Genomic DNA, 20957 nt, shown 5'->3' on the forward strand with positions numbered 1-20957 from the left:
TTGGCTTGAGCTAAAGGCGGGAGGCACCGGAGACTGCCGCTATGTGCCTGCCTCTCCGCATTCATGGAGTTTTTGTTACTTAAGAAAGTGCTTTGGTCTCCATCCTTGAGCATGAGCCTCATCTCTAATCTCTGATGTAAGTGTCAGTTCTTTTTGTGTAGAATGACTCTTGACACTATCTTGTTCTATAGCTCTAATTGCAACATGAAAGGAGGCCTGATGTGCTCCCTACCTGTAACCCATCTCTTCTCTTCTTTCTCCTTCATATATCAGAGGCCTCCAGATATACAACAGTAATGTAACGGTCAGTTGCCGAAACCACAAACAGTTTGAGGTACTCTTCGTTCTAACCATCACAATACCATGGTGTAACAGATGTCACGGTTGGTTTACAACTCAGCCTGCGTCACTGCAGCATTATCCGAAAATAGCTCGGAAACGCAGCGACTTCCCAGACTCAAATTTGGATCAACTCAGCATTGTATATTCCTTAATTTAAAAGAATGTTCCAAGAAGAGCTTCTGCCGTCTTCTTGTAACGGGAGCTGCTATAGCGCTCACTGTGCATCCATCGAAGCCACCAGAGCCTTGAAAGAACAACCAATCATATCGTCATTCAATGCCAACACTGAGGTAATATGGGTTTTATGACACAAAGGGATGCGCTTCTTGATTTTGCCCTTCCTTTCTCTTCCTTCCATGTCCGCAGCCAACCACGATCTTCCGTATCACTTCTCATTGGCGGACTTGCTCCGTTACCACGAGACTATGTCTCCGATCCTTGCTCCACTTAACGGAGCTACCCCCCCGGCCGGGACGGATAAACTGCCTCCTGTGTGTTTCTAGGGGTCAAGAGCATCCCCCTCCGTTGCACATTTGACGTCTTCATGACAGAAACAATACACCTTTTGCCCCCTTTTACATCAGTTTTTCAGGGTCTCACGCAGGGACTGGCACCAAACAGACAAGGCATTGCCGCTTGACCATTCCCATCTTCGGCTCTAGACCATCGGTTGGACCCTTTCTTTGATGTATTATTAAAAACAAAGAGACCAAATTTCCCCTTCTCCTACGCCTAAGCTCCTAGTCCCCTAGTCAAAAGGCAGAGGTGGCGTCTTTTTCCGTGGCGAAAAACCACAACAAACGGCCACTCTCCTCTCACAGGCAGAAACAGGTGCTGCTAACAGATTTTCGCTCAAACGTCTGGTCTCGTCTCGTCCCAGGTCACGCCTATTCTATCTGCCCATAATAATGTGCCCTAGCTCATCTTGTGCTATGTCTTTAACTTGTGAATCTCTGAACTTTCATCAAATCTCGATCGATTCCTTCTTTTCCAGTTTTCGTCTTCAATCCATTATTGTTGTCATTTTGGGCACTTGATTGATGTCGCGCAGGTTGGACTTCGATATACCTCAACAACCGCTACCGCTGCTGGATACCTCCGGACAGCCGGCATCGGCCCTTCATGCACCACTCCACCAACGGCATTCATCGTTTGTCACCACGAAAAGTTACTGATCCTGATCTCGTTGCTATCCGTGACAAGCTTGTTGACGCTCTCGCCATCAAGGCGTCCGCTCTTGTGACGCCACCAGCCACCAACTTGTCTCCTCCACCTTCGCACGCTGGTCCGCCCGGCACGGCCCAGCGACCTTCCTCTCGATCTCGACATCGCCGACCAAAACGTCCTTCTTCATCACCTCGTCTAGTCGTCGGTCCTGACGCAATTCATCGTCTACCATCTGAGCTGGCTCGGTTGCACTTGTCTTCACCGCTCATTGTGTCGAGCCCTTCAAGATCAAATATCGCTCGCAAAATTCAAGCCATTATTCCTAATCTCGACAGTCAAATTCTCTGTTCATCTAATACCACCGTGCCAGGTCGGGCATCTGGACGAGATTGCGTTGTCAGCGTCGGGGGAGGTTCTGCTGTTACTTTGGCCCGAGCTGTTGGCTTACGGAAAGGAATCCCTCACATTTGCATCCCTACGACATATAGTGGAAGTGAACTACACCCAGGCGGAGGACCTAGCGACTCATCTTCCGAAGAAAAAGGCAGCGGTCACGACACCAGGATACTTCCCACCGTTATAATTTACGACGACAACCTCACCATGAGCTCTCCAACTCGATTTTCAGCGCCCAGCGATGAGAAAGTCATGGAGGACTTTGCTCGAGCCGACACGCTGCCCAAATCAGAAGATGCCTGCTGGGGCTATCTTCACATTCCAGGCGTTTAACACCTTCTGGTTTTGTCCACCCGGACATCTTTTTTATAATCTCATTTAAAATCACCTGTCTTGTACCTGCGAGGGACCCTTCAGCCTCCTATTCTGATACCAGGATCCCCACCTTCACACCGATTTCTCGGATATGGGATCATAATGATTTTTGCGATATTCGCACAACGCACACCACCCACCCCGCGTCACCCTTCACGCGATTGAGGAATCATGGAGAAAGGAGCATGACCCCCGGTCTGCGGAGTTTTCTAGTACTCTGCATTGCATCACCGGGATATCGCGCGCTTCTCTGCAAGACATAGACCACCCGCTTGGTCTTCCATAATTCTCTGATAGAGTATTTCTGGGGACGATGCCGCTTCAAGTCCTTTCTCTAGTCACCGGTTCAGATGCAATCCTTGGCGCCATGTGTAATGGCAAGGTATCTGCTTCTGCCCCCTTTCCGGGATAGAATAAGTGCACTTGTACTTTCCGAAGCTACTGGGCTTCGAGAAGACTCATCAAAAGAGACTACTGGGTCTCGAGTCAAAACATGAGGCTACTGGGCCTCAAAGAATTATCACCGTAGGTCGTGTAGCATCGACCGAGGGATACTTCTCTCCCCGACTAAACACGAATGGGTTTTTGGTTATTTCACTATGTATGTGATCGTGCTTCGTTTCGGAAGACTACCAACTGCACATGAGTCGTTGGATGTCCACCTCTTAGGGCGGGCTTCTTCACAAATTAGATAGATAGCCAGATATTGAAAAATTGAAAGGTTGTCAACATTAATCTTTATTTCTTATGCTTGTAATGAATTGTATCTTCGCCCATAATTTGAGCTCTGACCGTTCTGACCATCTGATCGCACTACCTCCGTCATGTCTACCCCGGGTATCGTAACAGCATTTGTATCGCCGAAAAACTCCACTCAATCCAAGCCCTCAAACCCCATAATGCCGTGGGCTCCCATGGGCCCAAGTTTGCTCTGCTGGACCTCCTTGCGTCGCTTGGCCCTGCGCTTCATCTCCGCAATTTGGTCTTCCTCACTATCGTCGTCGCTGTCGCTATCAGCAGCTCGCTTGCCGTTGCCATTCTCTCCAGCATCACTATCATCGCTATCGTCGTTATCTTCGTCCTCTTCCTCATCATCATCGTTGCCTCCTTGAAGAGCAGATAGTTCTTCCCAAAGCTTCACGGTCCTTCCGCCGGCACTGATGAGGCGGTTCTCGCAATCGAAACCCAGCGACACAACGCTCTCCATATGATCGTGACGCAAATTGGCCGAAATATCCACCTCCCTAAGAACAAGGTCGACCACACGCAAGCTGCCATCACCTACACCGCAGACGACCTTCTTGCCGAGTCCCAACTCTTGCGGGACCAAGACCATGGCATCGATACTTTCACCGCCACCCTTCTTATCGCCGTCCACGATGATTCGTTCCTGCTGATCGTCCCAGGCTCCCTTGTCCCACATGGTCAATACACCCGAGCCGGATCCTACCGCCAAAACGCCGTTGTTGCGATGTCCTTTAGGGCCCATGCCTGGAACGAAGCAAGAAGATAGCAGCTCATCCTCCTGGTCGTCGCTGCGCACAAGCACCCCTCTCCTAACATCGGTCACGGCGAGCGTGGTACCGCCAGTGCTGACCCATTGCTTCGGGAATCCGCTGGTGCTGGCGCTAGTGGGCGGCAAAGGTGTTATAGAAGAAACATAGTCGGCATGAGGGAAGTGAGTCTGGACGGGCTTCTGTCCCAGTTTGCCGTCTTTTAGGTCAATGATGTGGAGGGCACCTGAGTCGGTCGCAAGAAGCAGGCTCTGAGGGTTCAGGACGTGGAGGAGGGTCGGCGCATCGGGAACCGTAGTTGCAGAAGGAATCACGAATTTGGAAATGACTTGACCGGTTTTGGGGTCAAAGTGCTTTACCAGCGAATCGGTTCCAGCTGAATAGACAGCTTTAACAGGTTAGCTTGGCGAACAGTGAACAGTCACAGCGAAGCTCGTGGAAAACTTACCTGAACCATCGTGCGAGTAGACCAAGGATCTACAGCTTCCCTTGTGTCTTCGAGTGCGCCAGACGGATTCGATCATACTCTTTCCGTCGCTCAGCACGCTCGTGTCTCCATCGCCATCGGTATTGTCGTCGGAAGAAGAGCTGGATGGCAATCGAAAGGTCTCAACGTGGCCACTCGATAAACCAACGATCAGAAGGGGCTCCGTGGGGTGGAGGGCTGTTGCGAATACGTCTGCCGACAGAGGCAGGGTACATGTATTCTCAAACATGTTGAAATCGATGCTTAACAGTTAATCAAAAAAACGGTAAGGTATAACATTGCTTGAAAAGGATGAAGAAAAAAAAAGAAGCTCGAGCCAATGGAAGTCACTGTGTTATCGGTGTGATAACACTAGTTCACACTGTCTTGGTGTCAAGTTCAACAGGAACACCCTGTTCTGAGGTAGGTATTATAGCGTAAGATTTTTAATTCTTTTCATAATACTCATGATATTTTTAATATTCATTCTATCTCTCAGTGTTTCTTCTGAGTCCTTACAAACTCATATGATGTTGAGTATTTCCACTCACTGTTGACCAGTTGTAATAAATGGGCCCATTGAATTCTAGACTGAGGTGCGAAGCTCCAGAATCCAGACACCTACCCACCCTAAAAGCTTATGCCAAATATCTTGTTTTCCCACCTGTAGATGCATTTTTGAACATGGGAAACTGCTATCAATTGGAGACTGTTGCTATCAATGCAAGCAGCGTAGATTTATTTCCCTTCATGCTTAGTATTTTTAGAAATTAAGAGCGCCTGATGACCTCGAGCTTATGCGTGCCTGACTCAGTCATAGATGCCCATAAAATCTTATCCATGAGCGGCCGGAGGTTTCATGGCAAATCGATCGATCTTCTGTCGCTAATGGGACTCCAGCGGTAGATCTCCACGGGTAAGCACCCGGGTGGTTCCACTGTAAGTTGGTTTTAGGGCCGTTGGAGGGCAAAGCGGGGTGGCGATAGGTCAAGATTCGAGTGGAAAGACAGCTAGAATCCAGACCTAGACAAGTCGGAGTGCGATGGAGGGATCCTTAAGTAATCTTGCCAATATCTAGCTAAATTCTCAAGGGCAGGCTGTTTTAAACCAGTCTTGTTAAACCACACAACCCCCAACTTCGTCCGACGATCTGTTCCCCCTACCGAGGCTGCTTGCATGGGCTAAGCACGTTACAGCTGTCGATCATGGCTGGTAACAAGGTCTCCGAATCAACTCGCGAACGGGAGACATTCAAGTACGATCTTGCACCATTCCTCATCCTCACTCTCGTCGCATCTTCATCCTCTGCCATCAATTGAAGCTCGTCAAACGGACTCATCTAACAAATACCCAGATATGACTCGGTCCTTGTCGCCAACTCTGTTCGCAATGATGTCGCAAACCTTATTCCTTCGTCTTCATTGCGACCATGCTCGGATCCTGCCATGACAGCTCTGGCCCAGGTGGCTCTCTTGAGACTTGGCGCCTCCCGTGCCATGATCTCACTATTTGACTGTCAACACCAGCATATTATTGCGGAAGCTACACCTGCGCTTCGCATATCTGCTCACGCCAACCCTCCTAGTTCTGGTTCTGATAGCCTCTGGCTTTGTGGTACTGCAATACCTCGAAGCTATGGTATTTGTGATCGTGTATTGGTATATCCCGAGTTTGGTGGACCACAGCAAGCATCGTTAGCTTCGGAGCTCCCGGTTACAGTGATAAGCAACCTCGCTGAAAATGAAGAGTATCGCAATACCTGGTACTACAAGGCACGGCCAGAGCATAGGTTTTACGCAGGAGTACCAATAAGAACCCGTCGAGGTATCAACATTGGCGTCTTCTGTATTCTTGACAACGAGCCACGGGAGACACTTGACGAAGCATCACTCCAAGTCATGCGAGATGTTTCAGCATCTATCCTGGGACAAATGGAACTGACACGATCTGGAGATGGCCGGCGTCCTGGTGAGCGCATGGTTCGCGGTTTGGGAAGCTATGTGGAGGGGAAGACGACGATATCAGGATGGCAGAACAGTTCAACTCATGCCTTCAATACCGATGCTAGTACAGAGGAAGGCTCTCTCAACCAGACGCAACAGAAGATCCAGAATCAGAGGGATAATGCCGCTGCTGCTGCCGACACGGAGAGCATATCCACGCCAGATACTTTTGTTCTTGAAAGCCCTAGTCAGAATAGGCCGACAAGCCCATTCCATCCAACGGACAAGACTCCTCATTCAGTTCCGACTGGAGAGGAATCGCGATCGCAGCAGCTGAACCAAATCTTCTCTAAAGCGGCAAACATACTACGCGAGTCGATTGAAGTTGAGGGGGTCCTGTTTTTGGATGCAGGTATTGGCTCTTTTGCTGGCAGAATCCGGTCCGGTTCTTTACGACGTAATTCACGGACCCACGATCGCTCTTCCTCCTCATCCTCATCTTCGTCCTCTCCAGGTAAAGGTAATATTTCAGTCTCATCCCCCCGGAACTCCGCAGACTCCCGGTCCTCAGGCGCTATGTGCCCTATCCTTGGATTCTCTACGTCTGTGTCTTCCAGCATCAATGGTGAAGCCCCAGCAGGACGCAGTCGAACAATACCCGAACGACAGCTCCAGATGCTACTACGCCGCTATCCAAAAGGCAAGATCTTCAATTTCGATGGCTACGGAGTGATGGCATCGAGTGATCCGGCTAGCGAGGACTCGGCTATGGCCGTTTTCCAGGCCCAGAAGGCTCGGAGCATTCAAGAAGGACAAAGGGGCGACAACCAAAAGTCGCGAAAGGTCAACGACCCGTATTCACGGAAAAATGAAGGCATGGCTATTCGTGATGTCTTCCCGGGAGCACGCAGCGTTGCCTTTGTACCTCTATGGGACTCTCACAGAGAGCGCTGGTTTTCCGGGTGTTTTGTCTATACAATGACACCAACCCGCATCTTTACGGTCCAGGGGGAACTGAGCTACCTTGCCGCTTTCAGCGCAGTCATCATGGCAGACGTTGCCATGATGGAGAGTTCCATAGTATCCTTGGCGACGACATCTTTACTCAGCTCCCTATCCCATGAACTCCGGTCTCCACTTCACGGCATTGTTCTGTGTGCCGAGCTGTTGCGTGATACCGCACTAGATGTATTCCAGGGCGATGTATTGCGCTCCCTTGAGGTCTGTGGCCGTACACTTCTGGATACGATCAATCACTTGCTTGATTGGACACGCATCAACAACTTTGTCAAGGCACCCAGTGGACAGTCGCCGAACTCAGGTATTGCCTTCGTGAGAGGCGCACAGTCTAACCAGAGAAGTGGACCAACGGACGGGATGATGCATATCACTTCGAATCTGGATCTGGACATGCTGGTGGAAGAAGTCGTGGAGTGTATTTATGCGGGCCACACCTACCAACAACAATCACTCTCGCTTGTTCACGATGACAAGCCGAATGAAGAGCTCAATCGCGATCCTTTTACCCGCCTTGATGGTATGGACGTTGCGGATAGTATCAAGGCTGGAGAAAAGATCAGCAACGGAGCTGGTCCTGACGCAGTCCTTGTGATGTTGGACATTGACCCAGCGGTAAACTGGGCGTTCCATGTTGAGTCAGGGGCGCTGAGGCGCATAATCATGAATCTTTGTGGCAATGCTCTCAAGTACACTACACGGGGTTATGTTAAAGTTTCTGCCTACCAGGACACTCCTGGGCAAAGCCGGTTAAGGGATCGAGTCGTTCATATCGATATCACCGACACAGGAGCTGGCATCGGGCAAGACTATCTCAACCACCGTCTGTTCGCTCCGTTCGCTCAAGAGAATATTCATTCTTCAGGCGCTGGCCTTGGCCTGAGTCTTGTGAGGAAATTTGTCAGGGCCCTCGGAGGCTCTATACATGTTCAAAGCAAGGTGGGCACGGGAACCCGCATCGCGGTAAAACTACCACTAGAAGCTGTCAGTGTTGATTCGACGGAAACAATTTCCGACCGCGAGGAGTTTCAGTCCCAGGCCATTGAGTTGTCAGGTCTCCGCGTTTGTATCAACGGCTTCACACCTTTCGGCGGAGGTGGCTCAGAAAGCCAACGTTGGAATTCTAGGGAGTTTGACGAACGTGCTTTGCTGCAAAAGGTCTGCCACGATTGGTTGCGTATGCATGTCGTCGACTCCCTCCACAACGCCGAGTATCTTCCTGACCTGATACTCTGTGACGAATCTCACCTTGAAACGATAGCAAACCAACCTCGAGACGAGCTATCGTCCCCAGTTGTCGTGGTGTGCCGCAGTGCTGCGGTCGCTCGATCGCTTGACAGGTCACATAGGTCACAGCGCAAGCTCAATTGGGGATTGTTCAGTTTCATATCACGCCCGTGAGTCATCTGTTTGTTACTACTTGTTCCTTACCGCTGACGTTCTTATCTAGTGTGGGACCGAGGAAACTTGCCAAAGCTTTTGTTCTCTGCTTCAGGCGCTGGACGAAATTACAAGCAACAGCTGCAGATCGTGCCAGCGTCTCGACCAGACTCGACGAACCACCGACTGTATCGACGGCAGAAACCGATCTTGTCCAACATGGGTCCGATGACAAGAACCGCGGCTATTTTGATATTGCTCCAACGCTGTCTCCTAAGAAGAGAAGGGCGCATTGGAATGACGATGGCACACGGACTCCGTTGCCATCAATGCCCGCTTTGCAACTACCTACAATACCCCGGGATCAACGGTTCCTTCTGGTAGAAGACAATGCTATCAATATGAAGATCCTACAAACGTACATGAAGAAGATGGGTGTGGAGTACGACTCGGCCTCGGATGGGCTCCAAGCTCTGGAGTGTTACAAAGCTCAAGAAGGGTGTTACAAGTGTATTTTGATGGATATTTCCATGCCGGTAATGGATGGGTTTGAGGCTACACGACAAATTCGAGGGTTTGAGAAGGCCTCAGATTTGCCACGAAGGCATATTGTCGCTATATCTGGCCTCGCCTCTAAGGATGCACAGGAGGATGCTTTTGCGAACGGACTGGATCTGTTTCTCTCCAAACCAGTGCAGCTCAAGGAGCTCAGTCGGATTCTCAAGAGTCGAGGGCTGATTTAGACAGGACTGGGATATTGAAGGATACGAACACGAAGCGAACACGATACCACGACTTTTTTTTTTTTAGATTTCTTTTGGAGGCTCTGGCGTTGATGCGGTTTTATCCGCTGTATAACACAATACCCAGGCATGGATTGCGAGGGAGGGTCTTGTTGTGGCATATGTTACTAGACAGGATAGAACGCAGGCGCAAACGGGTTCTTATCTGGGAGGAAGCTGCATTGGGAAATAGGAAATACGAGTTAATTTGAACCAAAATGAACAGGCATTGACAGATTTTGTTTATTGTTTTGTGTTTGTTGGTGAATCAGGTTGAAAGTACTAATATAGACTCCTCCCGTCTGAACTATTGGTTAAGAAACATCCACTTCACCTACATCTACATCTGCGGGTCAATTGAGAAAGTGCCACCTCAATCAGTGCCCTCTCCAGTCCAGCATAAAGTAGGCAATCGCCAAACAATTACCTTCCTTCCAAACGGGCATTGTCGGAATGATTTTCCAATGGCATCTGCTATTCCTGGCGCTGGTGACCGCGACTGCCATATCTCAAGCCGAGCCATTCCGTTGCGTTATGTATCTCACAGGGTAAATGCACCTCCCTCGTCGCCAAGCAATAGCTTCGGAATATTCACTGACTGAAATTTTAGACAACATGATATTGTCCCATCAAAAAGCGCACTTCAAGATGTCTCGCATGTCATTCTGGCATTCATGCGCTCCGAGACTTTCAATGTTGACAACAAACCTCACGACTATCCGCTGTTCACGTCTGTTTCTGGTGTCCGCAAAAGGTTCCCTGGCGACACCAAAGTAATGGTAGCTATCGGAGGATGGGGCGATACTCAAGGTTTCGAGGAAGCGGCCAAGAATGAAACCACGCGGAAGCGGTGGGCACGCCAGGTTGCGGCCATGGTCACTGCGGCGGGCGCTGATGGCATCGACATTGACTGGGAGTATCCCGGGTAAGGAATATTGCAATCTTGGTCATTACTAGGTACATACTGACTGCAACAGAGGCAACCGTGATGATTACAAGCAAATTCCCAACTCTGAGCGCGAATGGGAAATCAATGCATTTGTATCGCTCCTCCAGGAGCTGCGTGCCGCTATTGGTCTCGACAGACTTCTTTCAGCGGCTGTTCCGGGTAAAGAGGTCGATTTGATGGCCTTTACGCCCACCACCGTGCCAAAGATCATGAAAGAAGTCGACTTCCTCAACATCATGACATACGACCTGATGAACCGCCGAGATGTCGTGACTAAGCATCACAGCGGTGTCTCGGATTCTCAAGACTCAATCCAGCGTTATATCGACCGGGGCGCATCACCGAGTCAGCTCAATCTTGGGTTTGGATACTATGTCAAATGGTTCATGACCGAAGAATGCTCACAGGGAGAAATTCTTGGGTGCCCTACTCAATTGCTTGAGGATCCTGAGACCGGAGCTGATCTAGGCAAGACAGGCGGCTTTAGCTGGCATGACGAGATCCCCCAGGACGTATCTATATCGTTTAAACATGCGAGAACAGCTGGGAAGTATGATGAAGACGGAAGCTATTTTTATTGGGACGAGAAGGAGTGGCGATGGTGGACGTTTGACACTAAAAAGAGCATTCAGACAAAGTTTAGCCATGTCGTGCCGGAGCTCGGAGTTGGGGGAGTTTTTGCTTGGGGCATTGGAGAAGATGCACCCTCATTTGAGCATTTCAAAGTCACGGCCGAGGAAGTTCGCAAGATCCGGAAGGGGCATGCAGTTGAACACGACTACATGAAAGATGGGGACAAGGACGAGTTGTAATGTGGCATACATACAGAAGCGCAAGCAAGAGTTTGGGTAGCAGTGAGATGCTATGACAGCATGGCTTACCCATGCATGCACATGCATGAATCGCCGACTTTCGATTGAACGGTTCGCCAACTTTATTCATGCGCCTTCCAAAGATGCTCGATATCTCGACCGGGTTATGCGTGGTGGCTACGGCAAGGGTTCAATTAAGCTAGGTTTCGGCAAATCACAAGGTCCATACTAAACACGCCTCTAGCTGAACGGTTCAGTGTAACGCTGCTAAGCTTATCCTTAGCCTCCCCCTCCAACGACGCCCACGTCTCCTCCACACGTGCTTGTCAAAGATGCCCATCTCGTACGGACTTTGCCTACTGCTAGCTCCGGGGACCTTGTGCTCTTTGCAGAAGCTGGCCTGCAAGTGCTGTGATCTGCGATGTGATTGCTCAATTCGTCTCTTCTAGGCCGATAATCAACACCGAAGGTTCAACAAAAACCACATCCTGTAGGGGTGTTCTTTGTGGATGGGCTTGTTCCTGGGGATCCTGCGACGTCATCTCGGTGCATTGCCCAGAAAGGTCTATCGGGCTGGGGATCAATGTGCAGTTCTCTCGTCCATAAAGCCTGGTGAGCGCCCAGGTAGCGTCGAAAAGTTTTGATGTTTGGTCAAGCCTCAGTCTCGATTAAGGCCTCAATTGCTGGTTCTCGCCAAGCCTTGTCGGTGTCTCTTGTTCCATTGAACCTGCTTGCTCCTCTGTCAATCAATTGACTTGTCCTGTTCGCCATGCGTTTCTCTACTCCCCTCGTTGCCGGCCTTGCGGTCGTCAGCCCTGCCGTGGCTGCTCCCAGCCCCAGCTATGGCGATAAGGAGTTGTTCAAGACTGTCAAACCAATCAAGCAGATTGAGCTCGGCCCTCGACCCTACTACCTCGTCAACGACATGGACGAGGGTTCGCTGAAGAAGAAGCTTCAATCGTGCTCGGAGAAGCCTCAGAAGCCTTCCCAGTGGTCAATTGCCCACCGTGGCGGTGGTACTCTTCAGTTCCCTGAGCACTCTCTCGAGTCGAACCTGGCTGGTGCTCGAATGGGGGCTGGTATCCTCGAGTGCGATGTTGCTTTCACCAAGGATCGCCAGCTCGTGTGCCGACACTCTCAGTGCGATCTTCACTACACGACCAACATCGTTACGATCCCCGAGCTCAACAAGAAGTGCACCCAACCGTTCAAGCCCGCCAAGGATGGCAAGCCTGCTTCTGCCAAGTGCTGCACCAGCGACATTACCCTCAAGGAGTTCAAGACTCTCTGCGCCAAGATGGAGGGCTTCAATGCCACCGCCACCAACGCTGCCGACTTCCTCCACGGTACACCTCCTTGGCGAACCGATCTGTACGCTACTTGCGGTACAGTTCTGAGCAACAAGGAGCACATTCAGCTCACCAAGCGCCTTGGTCTGAAGCATACTCCTGAGCTCAAGACACCCGAGGTCAAGATGCCCTTCGACGGTGACTATACCCAGAAGAAGTACGCTCAGCAGCTCATCGACGAGCACAAGCAGGCTGGTGTCAAGCCTAGCGATGTGTATCTCCAGAGCTTCCTGTACGACGACATTCTGTACTGGCTCAAGGCCGAGCCTGAGTACGCTCGTCAAGCCATGTATCTCGACGAGACGGGCGACACACCCGAGACCTTCGAGAAGGCCGTTGCCAACCTCACTCGCTACAAGGAGGATGGAGTTCGGTACATCGCCCCACCCCTGCCTTATCTCGTCACACCTGGCAAGAACGGAAAGATCGTTCCCAGCGCGTACGCCAAGAAGGCGAATGAGCTTGGTCTCAAGATCATCACCTGGACTCTGGAGCGATCTGGTCCTCTGAAGAACGGCGCGGACGGCAACTATTATTACACTACTATTGCTAAGCTCATCAACAATGATGGTGATGTGTTTAACTTGTTGGATGTCTTCCGGGAGATTGGTGTTGCTGGTGTCTTCTCGGATTGGAGTTCGACTGTTACTTACTATGCCAATTGCTTTGGTCTTAAGCTCTAAGGCTGAGATTAGATAAGTAGAATTTAGACTGAAGAAAAGCGATTGAGTTGAGTTCTGTTGTTTTTGTGAGGACTGTGGCGTGCGTTTCATCTGAGACGATAATGTTTAACCGTTATGGTTATGTAAAGGTTATAACCACCATGACGGCCAACGAGTACAGGATTTATCTCGTTAAAATCCAATATCTTCAATGTCTTTGACCTGATATTTTCTTATATCAGTATTTACAAAAAGATTGGACGGTGGATGTTTCTTGATTGGGCGATGTCTCGATATGGCAATTCTCCACGGCCCTAAATCTTCAGGGTAAGTCTCCCCTGCCAATGACATGTTGCACTACTCGAATGCAAGTGATAAAGAGAAGTCGAACGCACTTTGGGGCATACAAGTCGTTTTTATTGGTTATCAATATTGTTAAGATTGCAAGTGACCAATTCCTCGGAATATCGCCCCCATGAAGCTATGCCTGTCTTGTACCAAGGGCTGTCTCTGGCTAACCCGTCATCCTCACCAATGTACTACCTGGCAGGCTCCCCCGGATTTTCGTCCTCTACCCCAGATTTTGAATGATGCTATAAATCTACAGTTGCATTGAAATGTGACTTGTCACACGTGAATCCCTCTCCATCTCTTGTCTTGGCGGCATTGTATCTCTATCACGACGCACGTTGGTCTCAGTGGTGAGAGTCTGTCTGTCGTCTGGGATGCATCTCTCAGTGATACACACCACCTTCAAACGCCATCATGGCCTTTACTTCTGGAGTCTTCTAGTGACCACCTTGGGCGTGTTTCCGTATGCGTTGGGATGGCTCCTTGGATACCTTGATATCGTGAGCACCGACGCGAGTAAGGCCATCGCGTCGCTCGGTTGGATCGTACTCGTTAGTGGCCAATCCGTGGTACTGTATTCACGACTGCACTTGGTACTGAACAACTTGAGAATACAGCGCGCTGTGCTATGGATCATTGTGATCAACGGCACGATATGGCACACGACGCAGACAGCACTGCTATTCACTATTGGACCGAGTGTTGATGGCAACAATCCCACGCGCATATTCGTCGCCATCGAGAAAACTCAAATGACTTTCTTCTGTGCACAAGAGTTTGTCATCTCAGGACTCTACCTCTGGGGCACGATCGATATCCTACAGACGTCCCTGGGCAACAAGCAAAAGACAATGTGGTATCTTCTAATCATCAACCTCCTCATCGTAGCCATGGACATAGCTCTCCTCATCATCATGTACAAGGACCACTATACGATCGAACAAGGCGTCAAACTCGTCATATACTCCATCAAACTCAAGCTCGAGTTCGCTGTCCTTGGAAAACTAGTCGACGTTGCTCAGAGCCGCGGAGGATCAAGTGTTTCGGAAACACATCCAGCTCGCTTCATCGAGATGCACGCTCGGGAACATGGAAGAAGTGACAACCTCCCAGAAATAGTGCACCTTGAGAACACGACTACACGGAGGATGGCCGATGATGAGGAGAGCATGCGCCATCTTTATGACGATGCGATCAAGCAGATATACAAAGGCTGAGGCATGACTAGCCAATCGCATCTTGATTTGGGTCTCTTGCAGGGCGAGCGAGATTTGTCAGGAGAGAGGATGTTTGCATAAGCATCGGGATAATTTAGCTGAGACGATGCTAAGCAGTGATTGTAAGAAGCTAGGCTCGGTATGTCCCCGCAGAATGTTCAGCCTTGAAGTGATCCATGCGTAGATTGTTAGCAAGTTCAGCTGTGAAGATGATGCATGGTTCTAGAAGTGGTGAGATGCTGTTGGACAGTTGATCATATAGTGAATAGGGACTACGAGGCATGATCACTGATGTGCAAGAATTGGTCACACAAACTGCACGGTCAAAGATATCAGATCTCATATCACAACGATGTCAAATGTTCTCCGGCCGCGCGATGCGATGCAATCCTTGTCGCTGATCTTCCACAGTGGACCATCACCGACTCTTCAATAATGCTTCTAGCTCTGCAACACATCCCAGATCACAAGATGGTCTGTCCTCAACAAATACCGCCGTACTCCTTCAGTGGCCCGAAAAGGCGGTCTCGCCGGATGAAACCTGTTGTTTCGAAGGACCTGGTCGGGGCGTATGTTGGATTGTGCTGGTTTGAGTATCATGTTATAGAAGGAAGAACGTCGCATGTTGGAATCTTCACATGTTGTTTCTCTTCATTCTTGGTCTTGGTATCGTTCTTCTTTTGTTTTGGATTTATTAATCTTCTGCTTCTGGTGCGCGCTTATTCATAATTGTATTGATATCCTATGAGCGATTCGATATCGAGGTATACAATAGGCTTGTAATATTCTCCCCTACCCCTTATTATTATCCCGAAACCAGGTCTATTCTCGACACTCATTAACCGCCAAGACGAACCGTATCTATCCACTCTCTTGAACATCTTCAACAACCAACGAGTTCATCGGCCACAATAACAAGCGTGTTGGTAACTCGCAGGCCATCGAGGCCGCCATGTCCGCATTCCCCATAGTAGACGGCGTGACAGTCGCTATCCCACCACCCGAGGGTTATGTGGTCAACTTTGATCATCCTCTACAACGACATGCCATAGAGTCATACGTGATCTCAGGCATAGGCACAGCACTCGCTTTTCTTTTCTTTTTCCAGTATTTATATGTCAAACTCTGGGTTTTACGTAAACCCGATGGGGAGACGGGTAAGACCCTTGCGCCGATCTGGATTAAGTTGTCATCCGCTAACAATAAGAAGCCTGCCTTGTAATTGCGTGGATCTTCTCCATAGCGGTTCAGGTCGTCTCTGTCAGTAAGTTTCCCACTGAATAAGCCCTGGTAGATGGAACATTTGTTGACTGGTATCAGGTTCATTCATCCTCGGGGTAACAGGAGTACATGCTTGGGAACTCCCTCTCGAAAAGTTCAACGAAGGGAATCAGGTAAGATCCCTAGCAAACCTTGGCGGACATCTTGCTAATAATGCCCAAGCTCACCTTCATATCCCCCATCCTATACGCAGTATGCACTGCCTGCTCCAAAATGGCGCTGGCGCTATTCTACCGAAGGCTTTCACCGCAGAGATGGTGGAAATGGAGCGTGTACAGCGTTTTCTTCCTCGTTGCTGGCTATAACCTGGCCATCCTGCTGGTGATTCCCTTCGGCTGTACACCGTTCAAGAAAAGTTGGGATCTCACGATACTCGAAGGATCATGCGTAGATCGAGGAGCTGTGTATATCTGCACAGCGGCCCTGGGCATTCTTTCAGATCTCATCCTTCTTGTCATGCCCTTACCGATGATTTTGCAGCTGCAGATGCCGCGACGGCAAAAGGCTGGCCTTGTGGTATTGTTTGTCATTGGTTCTGCGTAGGTGATTCTCAATTGAGGAAGCTGGCACTTGCTAACTGATGGGACAGAACACTTGTAACGTCTATGGTTCGACTAGTACTACTGGTTCCAATAGTTGATGCAAATGACTGCACCTGGGTTCTCTCCAGTGCGGTGGTTTGGATGTGAGTACCATTCTATCATGGTATAGCAGTGACTAACAAGCCCAGCTTTGTTGAAGCCAACCTCTTGATTATATGCGCGTCGCTGACGACGCTTCGACGATTCTTCATCCACGTCGCACCCAAGTTCATCGGCGAACGCGGGTCATCAGTTCGATACTTTGCAACCAGTAAAGGAACACGGCAACATCCATTCCACACAATAGGGAGCATTAGAAACAAAACCCGGAAGGATAGACTTGATGTTCAGATTGAGGATCCCGGATTCGACCTCAAGACAATCGTCCAGGCACAGCCCGTGACGACCGAAGTCACGGCATATGAGACAGACGAACAGCCAGAACAGATGATACGGCACTTGCGGAGACAAGAGTCAGTGAATAAGTTTGGCGAGGCCGCCGTAAGGGCTCAGACTCAGATGTGGGATCCTCGCAACAGCAGCGATGATGAGGAGCGGGCGATTGTTCAGACGACAACGGTGACAGTTGTATACGGGCCAAGAACTGAGTGAGACTGAGGCGCTTATTATTTATTAGCTTGTTCCAGATATACAATTCTTTGTCTCGTTCGTGGCCTGGTGACGGTTAATGCATTCGTCAAGATGTGAGATGGTGTTGGCCAATCGTATCCTGAGAAGCGTAAAGGGTGCATATTCTGTCAGGCGATTTGAAACAGATCTCTGCCAAGACTGAAACACGTCTGCTCTCAATTGCCGGGCCAAGTTAGAGTTGGACTGACTATACCGGGATGTCAAGTTTATGTTCCATTGACTCAACAACTGCAGCCGCCGACAGAGAGAAAAGAGATGTCTTGGTCTACGGGTTTCAGCTGCCGAGCCAAGGCAGTGCATCCATCAGCCAAGCATTGGATGAATCAAAGCGCCTATGGCTATTGGCGACTATAGCTCCGGGGGGGTCCGACAGATGAAAAAAAAGTCGTGCGCGTCACAAACTCTTGTCGTCGCTGTCAGAACATGATGAGATGATGCTCTTTAACATTTCGCCCAGAACCAGCTAAGGAATGTGAATGTGAAGTAGGTCTCGTATTCGGGACATCACCCCAATTTACACTGAATTAAGCACTGCTGAGCCATCAACTGAGCCATGTTCAGCCACTAGATGACATCACGCACCCTGTAAGTACTAAGAAACCCTGCATTAAAACGTCAGATGTTTGGGTCTTAGCACCACGTCATTCGTGAGACGCCCTCGACAATGGAAGCAGGAAAAGCACATGAGCCACTCAAACGTCGTCGTCAGTGCAGATCTCGAGACATCCACTTCACCTCTGTTTGCCCTTGATTGGTCTGGGGGCTGCCTCCTGTGAGGGAAAGCTTCGCGCTTGGCTGTAGGTGACTGCCGAATACGCTATGATTCACTGACGTAGAGGTTCTTAGCTGCTAACGCTGGCAGCGGCTGGGCTGGCCTCGATCTTGGCTTGGCCCTTTGGGTTTGGGTGTCTTTCCTTGAATGGACCCATCCATGCCAGGCCATGACTGACACTGTCCGTCATTGACCATTCTTTCTAGACTGAACCCGAAGCTGCCGCCGTGGGTTTAAATGCTATATCCCCCTGCTGGACCCCCTCCTCTTGCTGACGATCACATCACTCTTCTTCGCCTCACATCACATCACTCTGCGCAGCAGCAAACCATCTATCTCGTCTTCAATCCGATAGATCTTTAATCTTCACCCAACAAATTTCATCATACGACATCGGCATCGTATTCATCATGGCTATGGGAATAATCACCATCATCCACGCCGTTCTGGCAGTCTTTCTCATCATCGAGTTGGGCCTCACCGCGTACCGTAAGTGCCGAGCCTCTACTCACCTCGTTTCTCTCCAATGAGCTCTTCTAACAATTGCACAGTCGTCGATGCCACTTCTTCGTGGTGGAGTGATTCTCCTGCTTCGGTATCATTCCTGCTCTTCTGTGTCGTCTGGTCCATCCTCATGCTCCTCTACCTCGCCCTGACACCTCTCTTTGCTCCTCGTATGTACCACAACATGGTCGCTCTCGGTATTCTCGCCCTCACCACGCTCTTCTGGTTCGCCGGCGCTACTGCTCTCGCTGCTCACATCGGTGTGCCTCACTGCCACGGGATCACAATCTGTCAATGCGCTCAAGCCGCCGTTGCTTTTGGTTACTTCATCTGGGCCATCTTTACCGGATTGACCATCATGGAGGCTCTTGCTTTCATGCGATCGCGCGGTCACTCTGCTCACGCTGATACCAAGCCCGGTCAACACTATGGTGCCTAAATGATTGAGGATGTAATGGTTTGATGGATAACGTATATTGGAAATGAAGCGGCGGTGGCTTTCGGTGGTTGGATTTGTCTTGCTTTCAATTTTGTTTTTATGCGACACGGCCGCAAGATACCCTTCAGGAACTGACAGGCTCGTCAGAATCGCCGGTTATATGATTACTTTTTGTATTATTCACGGTGTATTAGTGCGATATGGTTGAGAAAAGAAAACTATCATTGACTATTCTATCTCTTGCTCTCACTGTTCAACTTTTCATACCAGTGAATGAACGTCTCGGTCAACACAACGAACGATGTTGGCTGCAATCAGAGATAAACTTGATCTGCGTCTATCTGACGCTTATTTCCATCCCATGCCGGGAGTCAGCGGCTATAGCTGCCGAGCTGTATCTCCTCCACTTTACGTCATTTTTACTTGGCTGCACGAAGCCACTAGAAGACGGTGGTGTCCATGTCAATGAAAAGTTCATGGCGTGATCTCATAGCTTGACTTTGGACAGTTCATTACGTCCTCGAAGAGAATTACAATAAGAGCCATGCTTATACGTAGTGAGCATTGCGGCGTTGCATCATTATCACCAATATTGACGACTTCCATATTGAACAAGGGTCGCCATCGAGGTTTAGGGTAAACGTTGATGGTCAATTCTTTTCGCATTACAGCTCGGTACTGAGACTGTCTCTGGTCAAATAGTTATTTGGTCGAGCGGGATAACTGTTCCTGTGAACCCGGGGTGATTGTTATAAGGGCAAGGTTGATTAGACAGCTCGACTGGGCTCTGGCTCTCATATCAGTGACGATTGATCTTGGCAAACTGATGAATTCAACGCCATGTTCATTTTGGAAGCCGGAATATCCTTACCTCGGCTTTGCTTCCTTTTCTGCATAATTCATCGTTCGTGCACAAGGATTATATCATTCAATATCTCTCGACATTTACATCCGGTTTCGTGCACTCTTATCCGTCTCCCATCCCATCTGATAAGGACCTTGTCAACGCGGGGGGAATGTGGGTTATAGTGACCCGAGAACCGAGACCCTGGACGATTTGTCTGGCCCATTACAAACCACACGCAATAACAACCTCGACCTCGACCCGTTATCAAAGATATCTTCGCCTCCGCACGTGAAAAAAAAAGCAATAAGATTTGATCGCCTGCTCATCATGGGGCCCGAGCGACTGCTCCCGCATGAGCGATGTCACTATCTTCAGGACGCGTTATTCCCCTTGTAGCAATCCCTTGATGAGTGAGCTGACAGCGTGGGTTTACCGTTTATCCCTAAACTGCTTTTCGTCGTGGTGCTGCTATTCTTATCAGCCATCATGGAGTTGATAGGCCGTGCTGGGATTATCGGCATGGATGCTTATCAGTTGCTTTCCGCCAAGAGGCTTTTTGGGATATGATGATTTGCAGGAGAACGACACGTTTTTCTAGACTCGGAGATGCTTTTTAATGATAGATCACGAATCACTCGTTTCATGGCGTTTTGCTGCCCTGCCTGGTCTTTGTTGTCAGAGACAAGAGACAACACGACCGTGGCTCAAGCCTCTCCGGACTTGACGCGGATTCAGCATATCTCAGAAAGAGCCTCAACACATGGCATCTTTCACAAGCTCCCCAAAAGAACAGACCTCTCTCTCTTGTATGCCGACCATTCCGGCTTTGGCTCATTCGACGCCTTGGACCGGGGAGAACTACCATCGACTGCCTTTGCGCTAGGTACGCCTGCGCATATCAGCGGTAGCTAAAACTAAAACTCCAAGAGTTGCGGGCGTAGCTCATACTCAACTGCCCAGTTGACAGCGTAGTATCGCACGTCTGCGGCCGTCCCCTTGTAAGAGCTCTGAGGGATCTAGACCTCTCCGCGACGGCTTTGATGCTGTTTTTGAACTTTACAGGTCAGTTCTCTTTCCGGCCGAAAAGTCCTTGCTTGGCTAATAATCCTTGAGCAGAACTGTCGTTGCTTTTCTTTTCAATGTTCTGGTTCCCTCCTTTA

General features: G+C 49.6%; 8 protein-coding genes across 11 annotated transcripts; 7 read left to right on the forward strand and 1 right to left on the reverse strand.

Annotated features, from left to right (window-relative positions):
- Positions 1 to 46: 46 nt before the first annotated feature.
- On the forward strand, positions 47 to 3065 carry FOIG_02627 (uncharacterized protein). 3 transcript variants are annotated; one of them, XM_031199966.1, is made up of 3 exons: positions 47 to 136; positions 192 to 304; positions 376 to 3065. In XM_031199966.1, the coding sequence occupies exon 3, from the start codon at positions 1465 to 1467 to the stop codon at positions 2236 to 2238; it is 774 nt and encodes a 257-aa protein (XP_031069734.1). In that variant the 5' UTR covers positions 47 to 136; positions 192 to 304; positions 376 to 1464; the 3' UTR covers positions 2239 to 3065. The 3 variants fall into 3 exon arrangements, with proteins under 3 accessions (XP_031069734.1, XP_031069735.1, XP_031069733.1); XM_031199967.1 differs by having other exon boundaries at positions 136 to 304; XM_031199965.1 differs by having other exon boundaries at positions 136 to 3065.
- Positions 642 to 4560, reverse strand: FOIG_02628 (uncharacterized protein). The gene is made up of 2 exons (XM_031199968.1): positions 4243 to 4560; positions 642 to 4182 (listed from the first exon to the last, which is right to left on the reverse strand). The coding sequence occupies exons 1-2, from the start codon at positions 4508 to 4510 to the stop codon at positions 3155 to 3157; spliced, it is 1296 nt and encodes a 431-aa protein (XP_031069736.1). The 5' UTR covers positions 4511 to 4560; the 3' UTR covers positions 642 to 3154.
- Positions 4561 to 5274: 714 nt separating this feature from the next.
- Positions 5275 to 9658, forward strand: FOIG_02629 (uncharacterized protein). Of its 2 annotated transcripts, XM_031199969.1 has the most exons (3): positions 5275 to 5515; positions 5615 to 8617; positions 8671 to 9658. In XM_031199969.1, exons 1-3 carry the CDS (start codon positions 5466 to 5468, stop codon positions 9341 to 9343), a joined length of 3726 nt encoding a protein of 1241 aa, XP_031069737.1. In that variant the 5' UTR covers positions 5275 to 5465; the 3' UTR covers positions 9344 to 9658. The 2 variants fall into 2 exon arrangements, with proteins under 2 accessions (XP_031069737.1, XP_031069738.1); XM_031199970.1 differs by having other exon boundaries at positions 5357 to 8617.
- A 42-nt stretch (positions 9659 to 9700) lies between these two features.
- Positions 9701 to 11382, forward strand: FOIG_02630 (uncharacterized protein). Its single transcript, XM_031199971.1, has 3 exons — positions 9701 to 9930; positions 9993 to 10307; positions 10360 to 11382. The coding sequence occupies exons 1-3, from the start codon at positions 9836 to 9838 to the stop codon at positions 11141 to 11143; spliced, it is 1194 nt and encodes a 397-aa protein (XP_031069739.1). The 5' UTR covers positions 9701 to 9835; the 3' UTR covers positions 11144 to 11382.
- Positions 11383 to 11426: 44 nt separating this feature from the next.
- On the forward strand, positions 11427 to 13243 carry FOIG_02631 (glycerophosphoryl diester phosphodiesterase). The gene has a single exon (XM_031199972.1). It carries the CDS (start codon positions 11913 to 11915, stop codon positions 13173 to 13175), a length of 1263 nt encoding a protein of 420 aa, XP_031069740.1. The 5' UTR covers positions 11427 to 11912; the 3' UTR covers positions 13176 to 13243.
- Positions 13244 to 13766: 523 nt separating this feature from the next.
- On the forward strand, positions 13767 to 15232 carry FOIG_02632 (uncharacterized protein). Its single transcript, XM_031199973.1, has one exon. It carries the CDS (start codon positions 13880 to 13882, stop codon positions 14720 to 14722), a length of 843 nt encoding a protein of 280 aa, XP_031069741.1. The 5' UTR covers positions 13767 to 13879; the 3' UTR covers positions 14723 to 15232.
- Positions 15233 to 15674: 442 nt separating this feature from the next.
- On the forward strand, positions 15675 to 17286 carry FOIG_02633 (uncharacterized protein; the record flags this gene model as incomplete). Its single annotated transcript, XM_031199974.1, has 6 exons — positions 15675 to 15879; positions 15933 to 15986; positions 16043 to 16116; positions 16166 to 16542; positions 16593 to 16688; positions 16734 to 17286. The coding sequence occupies 6 exons, from the start codon at positions 15675 to 15677 to the stop codon at positions 17194 to 17196; spliced, it is 1269 nt and encodes a 422-aa protein (XP_031069742.1). The 3' UTR covers positions 17197 to 17286.
- A 541-nt stretch (positions 17287 to 17827) lies between these two features.
- Positions 17828 to 19918, forward strand: FOIG_02634 (uncharacterized protein). Its single transcript, XM_031199975.1, has 2 exons — positions 17828 to 18496; positions 18559 to 19918. The coding sequence occupies exons 1-2, from the start codon at positions 18418 to 18420 to the stop codon at positions 18948 to 18950; spliced, it is 471 nt and encodes a 156-aa protein (XP_031069743.1). The 5' UTR covers positions 17828 to 18417; the 3' UTR covers positions 18951 to 19918.
- Positions 19919 to 20957: the final 1039 nt, after the last annotated feature.

The sequence above is a fragment of the Fusarium odoratissimum genome (genome assembly GCF_000260195.1).
Source record: "Fusarium odoratissimum NRRL 54006 unplaced genomic scaffold supercont1.3, whole genome shotgun sequence".
Taxonomy (NCBI): domain Eukaryota; kingdom Fungi; phylum Ascomycota; class Sordariomycetes; order Hypocreales; family Nectriaceae; genus Fusarium; species Fusarium odoratissimum.

Excerpts from the sequence above, each read along its gene's own strand:
- FOIG_02631 (XM_031199972.1), top strand. The coding sequence starts at position 11,913 with ATGCGTTTCTCTACTCCCCTCGTTGCCGGCCTTGCGGTCGTCAGCCCT.
- FOIG_02634 (XM_031199975.1), top strand. The coding sequence starts at position 18,418 with ATGGCTATGGGAATAATCACCATCATCCACGCCGTTCTGGCAGTCTTT. Across the intron at positions 18,497-18,558 it reads GTTGGGCCTCACCGCGTACC|TCGTCGATGCCACTTCTTCG; the intron begins GTAAGTGCCGAG and ends ACAATTGCACAG.
- FOIG_02627 (XM_031199966.1), top strand. The coding sequence starts at position 1,465 with ATGCACCACTCCACCAACGGCATTCATCGTTTGTCACCACGAAAAGTT.
- FOIG_02629 (XM_031199969.1), top strand. The coding sequence starts at position 5,466 with ATGGCTGGTAACAAGGTCTCCGAATCAACTCGCGAACGGGAGACATTC. Across the intron at positions 5,516-5,614 it reads CGCGAACGGGAGACATTCAA|ATATGACTCGGTCCTTGTCG; the intron begins GTACGATCTTGC and ends ACAAATACCCAG. Across the intron at positions 8,618-8,670 it reads TTCAGTTTCATATCACGCCC|TGTGGGACCGAGGAAACTTG; the intron begins GTGAGTCATCTG and ends GTTCTTATCTAG.
- FOIG_02632 (XM_031199973.1), top strand. The coding sequence starts at position 13,880 with ATGCATCTCTCAGTGATACACACCACCTTCAAACGCCATCATGGCCTT.
- FOIG_02628 (XM_031199968.1), bottom strand. The coding sequence starts at position 4,510 with ATGTTTGAGAATACATGTACCCTGCCTCTGTCGGCAGACGTATTCGCA. Across the intron at positions 4,183-4,242 it reads CTACTCGCACGATGGTTCAG|CTGTCTATTCAGCTGGAACC; the intron begins GTAAGTTTTCCA and ends AACCTGTTAAAG.
- FOIG_02630 (XM_031199971.1), top strand. The coding sequence starts at position 9,836 with ATGATTTTCCAATGGCATCTGCTATTCCTGGCGCTGGTGACCGCGACT. Across the intron at positions 9,931-9,992 it reads TGCGTTATGTATCTCACAGG|ACAACATGATATTGTCCCAT; the intron begins GTAAATGCACCT and ends CTGAAATTTTAG. Across the intron at positions 10,308-10,359 it reads ATTGACTGGGAGTATCCCGG|AGGCAACCGTGATGATTACA; the intron begins GTAAGGAATATT and ends TGACTGCAACAG.